The sequence below is a fragment of the Camelina sativa genome, chromosome 6 (assembly GCF_000633955.1).
Source record: "Camelina sativa cultivar DH55 chromosome 6, Cs, whole genome shotgun sequence".
Taxonomy (NCBI): Eukaryota; Viridiplantae; Streptophyta; class Magnoliopsida; order Brassicales; family Brassicaceae; genus Camelina; species Camelina sativa.
Genome location: NC_025690.1, coordinates 6486544 through 6494579, shown reverse-complemented (window position 1 = coordinate 6494579; position 8036 = coordinate 6486544). Strand labels below are relative to the sequence as shown.

General features: G+C 38.3%; 3 protein-coding genes across 3 annotated transcripts; 1 reads left to right on the top strand and 2 right to left on the bottom strand.

Moving 5' to 3' along the window:
* On the top strand, positions 2799–4174 carry LOC104790542 (transcription factor MYB35-like). Its single transcript, XM_019246680.1, has 3 exons — positions 2799–3119; positions 3213–3500; positions 3723–4174. Exons 1-3 carry the CDS (start codon positions 2822–2824, stop codon positions 4052–4054), a joined length of 918 nt encoding a protein of 305 aa, XP_019102225.1. The 5' UTR covers positions 2799–2821; the 3' UTR covers positions 4055–4174.
* LOC104790541 (putative lipoate-protein ligase A) lies at positions 4241–5840 on the bottom strand. The gene is made up of 5 exons (XM_010516316.2): positions 5731–5840; positions 5318–5519; positions 4983–5221; positions 4741–4889; positions 4241–4628 (listed from the first exon to the last, which is right to left on the bottom strand). The coding sequence occupies exons 2-5, from the start codon at positions 5494–5496 to the stop codon at positions 4413–4415; spliced, it is 783 nt and encodes a 260-aa protein (XP_010514618.1). The 5' UTR covers positions 5497–5519; positions 5731–5840; the 3' UTR covers positions 4241–4412.
* On the bottom strand, positions 6261–6983 carry LOC104790540 (probable calcium-binding protein CML30). The gene has a single exon (XM_010516315.2). The coding sequence runs from the start codon at positions 6876–6878 to the stop codon at positions 6297–6299; it is 582 nt and encodes a 193-aa protein (XP_010514617.1). The 5' UTR covers positions 6879–6983; the 3' UTR covers positions 6261–6296.

The window sequence follows — 8036 nt, the reverse complement described above, 5'->3', positions numbered from 1 at the left end:
CAGAATTCTTTATAAATTGTTGGAGTGTTGTCGGGGGAGAGGTCATCTCAGCAGTCACATAATTCTTTTCTTCAGGAAAGCTCCTCAAGCAATGGAATGCAACCTCGTTGGTCCTGATCCCAAAGATCCCGAATGCGTCGAAACCATCAGAGTTCAGACAAATTTCCTGTTCAAACACTCTCTATAAGGTCATTTCAAAGCTCATCGCAAACATGCTCAAGGTTTTACTCCCGGATGTCATTTCCCCCTGCCAATCTGCCTTCATCAAAGGGAGAAACCTCTCGGAGAATGTGTTGTTTGCCACAGAAATAGTTCACGGCTATAACAGGAAAAATGTAGACCCTCGCGGCATGCTAAAGGTCGACCTGAGGAAAGCCTTCGATTCGGTTAGATGGGACTTCATTTTATCAGTTCTAAAGGGTATCAATCTGCCGGAAATCTTTATTAGTTGGATCGAGGAATGCATCACCACTCCGTCTTTCTCTGTCGCTATAAATGGAGTCTCTGGAGGTTTCTTCAAGAGTAAGAGAGGCCTAAGGCAAGGTGACCCCCTGTCACCCTATCTTTTTGTTCTTGAAATGGAAGTGTTCTCAAAGCTCCTTTCATCAAGATACTCCTCAGGCTATATCTTTCATCATCCGAAAACATCAGAACTTAACATAACTCATCTGATGTTTGCGGACGATGTTATGATTTTCTTCGATGGAGGCAGCTCTTCTTTACACGGTATAAATGAGACGCTCGATGATTTTGCTGGTTGGTCTGGGCTTAACATGAATGTAGACAAGACTGAGTTGTTCCTCGCGGGAGTGACTGAAGCCGAGGAATCAACGATTGCTCAATACGGCTTCCCTCAAGCTTCATTGCCTATAAGGTACTTAGGGCTACCCCTAATGAGTCGCAAGCTCAAAACCGCCGAATATGCCCCTCTTGTGGAGAAAGTGAAGAGTAAATTCACCCTATGGTCTGTGAAGACTCTATCTTTTGCAGGGCGGCTCCAACTGCTAGCTTCAATCATTTCTGGTATTGTTGTTTTCTGGATTTCTACATTCAGGCTCCCGAAAGGTTGTATCAAAGAAATAGAGTCTTTGTGCTCTCGTTTCCTTTGGTCTGGAGGTATCGAAAATCCTCACAAAGCAAAAGTAGCTTGGTCTCAAGTTTGCTTGCCAAAGGATGAAGGTGGCCTTGGTTTCAGAAGTTTTTCCGACTGGAACATAACTCTCAATCTCAAGCTCATTTGGTTGTTATTCTCAAACAGTCGGTCCCTTTGGGTTAAATGGCACAAGCACCACCACCTCCCAGGATCCGTAAACGGCCCTATAGCAGCATTTTGGTCTATAAAAGAAGACATAAATGACACCTAGAACTGGAGATCTCTTTTACGACCTAGACCGATTGCAGAGAGATTCCTAAAGTGCTCTATTGGTAACGGTTTATCTGCCAGTTTATGGCATGATTCCTGGAGTCCGTTTGGCCCCCTAATAAAGCTTTTGGGAGATGAAGGTCCCAGAAACCTGCGTATCCCAAGAGTAGCCACGGTAGCCGATGCCGTCGAAGGAGCCACCTGGCGATTACCTTCCCCAAGATCTCAAGAAGCCCTTGACCTGCATACCTATCTCACTACAATAAAACTCCCGCTGCACCCTGACCTTGAAGACTCCTACGATTGGATAGTCAACAACATCGACTACAACGGTTTCTCTTCTTCAAAAACGTGGGAGGCTCTAAGACAGATAGAACCTAAAAAAGACTGGTCACCTGTGATCTGGTTTAAAGGTGCTACCCCGAGGAATTCTTTCCACTTGTGGGTATCTCATCTGAACAGACTCCCCACTCGCTCTCGGATGATCTCCTGGGGTCTGCAGGTTTCTCCACTTTGTTGCTTATGTGCAACGAGTGATGAGACTCGAGACCACCTCCTGCTTACTTGTAACTTCAGCGAATCAATTTGGAACCTTGTGCAGTCCAGACTAAGACTTACTCCACTTCAATTTCGAGACTGGGAAAGTCTTCTCTCCTGGATCAAGCTCAGCACGGCCTCTTGTCCGTCGGTGCTCCGGAAAATTGTCTCTCAAGCCACCATCTACGCTATCTGGAAGCAGAGAAACAATGTTCTCCATAATTCTCAAGTCATCCCACCAGCTGTTGTTTTCAAGACCATCAACCGAGAGATCATCAACACCATCCATGCTAGAAACCATCGCAGGAAATTCAAGAAGCTGTTGAGTCTCTGGATTATCTGAAGTTTGCATCAACCGGTTCAAGCTTTTCACTCTAACTTTGCTTCCTTGTTTTTTATTTTATTTTTGCCAAGAAACCTAAAGCTGGGTACTCATTTGTAAAACCAAAACTTTTCATTTTATATGATATTTACTCACTTAGCAAAAAAAAAAAAAATGATGTCAGAGAACTGAAACTGTTTCTTAACAGAGCAACCATGAAAGATGTATGCGTGGAGTTTCTTTCTATTTCCGATCATTCTCTCTCTCCTCACACCTGTTCTTCTCTGTCTTCAGGTTTCCATTTTTGGTAATGAAAAAGATTACTTAGGATAACATAGCCATCACCGAATCCAAACATCACATGCCTCCCTCTCTTATATGTATGTTATGTGCCGCTCTTGTGTGTATATATGAGACATTGGTTGTAAGGAGAGACTAACAAGAAGATGGATTTTTCATGTTTCCAAGAGTACCCTTTTGGTCTCAAGTTCAGAGGTACATTTAATGGGTTTGGAGAAAACAATGCAGTGTCTGAATCCGTGGTAGAAGAGTTGTGCAATAAAGGAANACATTGGTTGTAAGGAGAGACTAACAAGAAGATGGATTTTTCATGTTTCCAAGAGTACCCTTTTGGTCTCAAGTTCAGAGGTACATTTAATGGGTTTGGAGAAAACAATGCAGTGTCTGAATCCGTGGTAGAAGAGTTGTGCAATAGAGGAAGGATGCAGAAGAAGAGTGATGATGATTTGAAGAAGAAGAAGAAGAAACAGAGCGGTTCTAGGGTTTGTAGTAGAGGGCATTGGAGGATCTCTGAGGATACTCAGCTTATGGAGCTTGTTGCAGTTAACGGTCCTCAAAACTGGAACCACATTGCAGAGAATATGCAAGGAAGAACAGGTAAACAAAAAGTTAAAATCAATCTTTTTCCTCTGCTAATTCCTGAAAAATGTGAAACTTACAATGTTCTTGCTTCTTTGGGTTTGTTTCAAGGCAAGAGTTGCAGATTGAGGTGGTTCAACCAGTTAGATCCGAGGATTAACAAGAGAGCTTTCAGTGTTGAGGAGGAAGAGAGACTACTTGCAGCTCACAGAGCATTTGGTAACAAATGGGCAATGATTGCAAAGATTTTTACTGGAAGAACAGACAATGCCTTAAAGAATCACTGGCATGTACTTATGGCAAGAAAGATGAGGCAGCAATCAAGTTCTTACGTCCAAAGATTCAATGGGTCTACTCATAAACCAAACACAGATCACAAAATCTTCAATCTTTCTCCTGGTTTGTGTCTTCTTACCCTATCTAGTTCTTGATACATATACATTGAGTTTGATCTGTTACTAGAGTCAAGTCATTATGCTAAATCTCTTGATATTTAGCACTCAAGAGCATTGAACTTATGGTAACATGTAAATTGGGCTCAAAATTAACCAGCTTGCAAGTTTTAGGGAGATTCTCTGATGTTGGTGAGTTCTAAGTTTCATGTTTCTGTGTGTTCTACAGGTAATGTCGATGATGAAGATATAAATCTGAAAAAGTACAGCTGGGAAATGCTAAAAGAGGGAACTACTAACCTGAAAGCTCAGTATCTCCAAGAAGAATATTGTTCTTCACGCATGCCGATGCAGGGTCCACATCATCACTACTCAACCTTCCCTGCAGATTCCTTGGCACTGACACTGCATGTTTCCATCCAGGAACCATCATCATCATCATCATCATCTTCGTCATTATCACTGCCATCATCATCAACTGCAGAACATACAATGGTGACCAGATATATTGAGACCACTAAACCTCCAGCATTTATAGATTTCCTAGGAGTAGGCCACTAAAGCTCCAACATGTAGAGTGGGAACTAATCAAGAACTTGATTACTCCTGTCATTGTTATCAATGTCACTGTCTTTTGTTAGCCATTAACATGACAAACTACGAAATCAAGTTATGTCTTTATTATCTTTATCCAAGTGCTATTATTTATCGAATTTCTGATTCAAACTCTCAAAACAATATTACAAAAATTAAACACCAGCACATATTTATCTTTAAGAATTCTGAGTTAGGCCATGAATGGAGACAAAAGTAATGGTTCTAACCCAAGGTAAAGAATCAATGACCAAAAAAAATCTATAGCAGTTTTGCATTCCATATGAGTAAAACTTAACTAGCATGAGCAATACTGTCATGCATTCTAACTGGTGTCAGCCATTGCTTTTTCGAGTTCTTCCAATGTAAGCAGCCTCGTGGTCTTCAAATTATTTTCTGCTTCTGTGTAGGAATCTATATCCTTAAGGTTCACTTGCTTCAATGCGAATTGGTTTCCAACAGCCTTTATTGTCTTCTCAACAAAATCAGATCTTTCAATGTAATCCTTCATTTTACACACGAAATCTGTGTGATCTCTTTCCTGCAATGTACCAAAACCGTTGGAATACATAACTAACTTCTATGAATCAAAGAGTTTTGGATCAAGTAATCAAATTGAAGACATTTAGATCACGATAGATTCAGGATCATACCAACCGGTACTGTGGCACTCTCGAAGGCAGCTTAAGGTAAGCCATGTTTCTCACATTGTAGTCCCATAGAAATGATGTATGGTGTATCCATCTATTCCTTATTATTGATTGAGCATTCCCACCAAACTTACGATCACCAAAAACATAATCTGAAATATCCAAAATACAAGAAACATTAAAACCTTTTCACTAAGAGTAACTAAACAAGAAATCTAAAAGAGTAGAGCTTTAGTCACACACACCATTCTCACGTAGTTGGAAACCATTAATACCCTTAAACACTTCACCATACAACGAACCGCTCCAGGCCATGACAGAACGAGGATAAGGCTGGACATTTGGAACATCATCCTTGTTACAAATAAAACTCACAAACAGAGTACTCTTATCCACAATCACAGTTCCTCCTCCTGTAAACCTTTTAATAACCGGTACTCGATCTTCCATAACAGGTCCAAGCTCAAGAAGCTGAGCAGGCTTCCTGTAACAACGACAACATTGCTCAAAAAGTTTACATTTTTTCGCAATGATTTTGATTTAGAATCGAGGAAAGATGGAAACAGTAAAGAGTTTTTACCCTGACATTCCCATGACAATGGTAGGGACATTGGTTCCATCATTAACAATGCACCAATTATGAGAAGATGTTCTAAGAAGCCTTTCTTCCAAATGCAGTTGCTCCAAGATTGGTATACCTTTAAGTCTAACAAGATTCATCAACGGAAGCCCCAAATCCTTAGCTCTACTTAAACTCATCTTAGCCCTTTTCAAGCTTTAACCTATGATACAGGACAAGAGCCATCATCAAAAACAGAGACTTTATAGTTTCTTTCAAAAACCCACAAAGACCCATGACATTAAAAAGCAGACAAATCTCGAAAATTTCGAATCTTTTGGTCGGATTTTGAATTTTAATGAAGATTGAAGAAAGGTATCTAATTTCGATTGAGGGTTATCAAAATCACGATATCAATAACAAGGGAAGCTTACCTGAATTCGTATTCCGGTGACGGGCGTTGGTCGGCGATCGCCGACTTCAATGAAACGGGAGGATTCTGATTACAACTGGCGAAGCCTCTAGCTTGACTAGAAGCTTTTTTATATTATAATGCGGGAAAAAAAAGTATATGCGCGCAAGGTGTTTGATTAAATGCCGCAATGCGATGTGTTTAGGAAACAAGCATCTATGGCTAGAGAGTCTTATAATTATCTGATTAATCTCGGCGTAGAACACACGAAAACACTATGTTGCATGGAAACTGTTCGATTAAATGCCGCAAAGAGATGTATTTGTCAACAAACATGTTTTAAACATTCACAATCTTTTTTTTTTTTTTGAATTAAATGTAAAATTTATTCGAAAAAAAACATTTTACATCTGCTTTGTGTTGAGTGTTTGAAATTGTTTGAGATTTTATCTATCTGAGACTAAAGAAGATGAGAAAAGAAAAATTATCTTGAAGCAAGCCATTGTTCCATTGGAGCCGTGTATTAAACATTCACAATCTCATCACAAGAAATAGTAATAATAAAAGAATAAATGTCATTATTAGATCTTAATAGAAGCTATTCATGAATTTAACAAAGTCATTAAAATCGATTTTTCCGTCTTTGTTTCCATCTAATGACCTAATCATTACCAAACAGTTCTCTAGGTTAAACCCTTCTTTGAAACCTAAGATTGTTAAAACTCTTTGCAACTCTGTAGCATCGATGAACCCATCTCTGTTTTCATCAAACACATCAAAAGCTTGCTTCACTTCTTCCAGACTTGCTTCTTTCTCTTCGAACATACTCGAAACTTGCTTAGGACTGTACCGTTCTTGAAGCTGATCATCGCTGTCTTTGTCAGGGAAAAGTCCTAAACTTGTCATAACCATCTCTGCATCTTCTTTACGAAGATCACCACCATCACCATCTTTTTGTTTGATCATCAAACTCTCTTGTTGATCTTTGTTGTTGTTTTTGTCGATACTACTTTGATGATGATGATGTTGAAGAAGAGGGACAAATCTGGATAAAGAGATGCGAGTAGAAGAAACCCATCTGCAAAAACTTATGAGGAACAAGTTGAACAGAGCAAACAAAGGAACAGAAGAAGATTGTTTGTAGCCCGACAAGAAACTCTTCGACTCCATGGTTACGTTACTTAGGTATATCAATGAATGAAAGGAATCACAAAAAAAGTTATTAGAAAAGCTTCTTAGAGGAGATATAGAAGCTGTGTGTGTATGTTAAGATATATATATATATATATATATACAAGATTGAGTTTTTCAAGTGTTGGTTCAAGGAAAGTGGTATAGGGCGAGTAGAGACAAAGACAAAGTCCGTGTTTGAATAGGAAATAGGAAGTTTCTTTTAGTTTCCTTATAACATTGTTGGAATTGTTAGGAGTTGTTTTGGTCTTATTTGGAGGAAAGTTTGGTCTTGTTTGACTTGTTTATTTATTGTTAACTAACAAATATTTTGTATGTTTTATTGGTTGGATATATAATTGTGTCAAGTAATCTAGACTTTTTGTCTATGTTTTAATTAGAATTCAAATATGATATTTAATTAAATGAAAACTCGAGAGACCAAGACTGGAATACATATGTAATACTGAAGACTTTTTTCTTTGAATGTACGACATTTATTTCAATCATAATTTGACTGGAAATCTACTTAATTTATATAATTATAATTATTTCAATAATGTTTTACGCTGGTTGTGTAATATAATTTTCTTTTTTTATCAATTTCTTTTTATGATTTTTTTTTTTAAAGACCCAACCCCTCTATTATTACTTCACCAATGGAGGTGGTCTTATTTGTGACTTTCAGTATGATATAATTTCTTTGTTTTAACTTTTAACCGTAGTAGGCCTTAACTTCGATTATTATATGACTATATATATGAGTATCTATAATATAACCATTATTGATATGGTCTCAGTTGCTCAGATATGGTTCAAAATTCAGTCTCAAAACTCCAAATTGCAAGAATATGTCTTCTCTTTTAATATATGGTCTCAGTTGCGTAGATATATAATTGGAAAATTCACTCTAAAAACCGCAACTCAAAACTGTCTCTTTAATTTTCTCCTTTTCATATGGGCTTAGTTGCTTAGTTGAATTTTAAACTTGCTCTCAAAACACCGAACTCCAACTGTCTCTTTTTTATACTTTTTCCCTTCTTCTCTAACACCTCAGCTCCTCCTCCTGGACTAATCTCTTCACCACTATCTTAATAGTTCTCGACCCGTGTCACCACTATCTTAAGATGCTTCTCCATTTTTTTTTTTTTTTTTTTT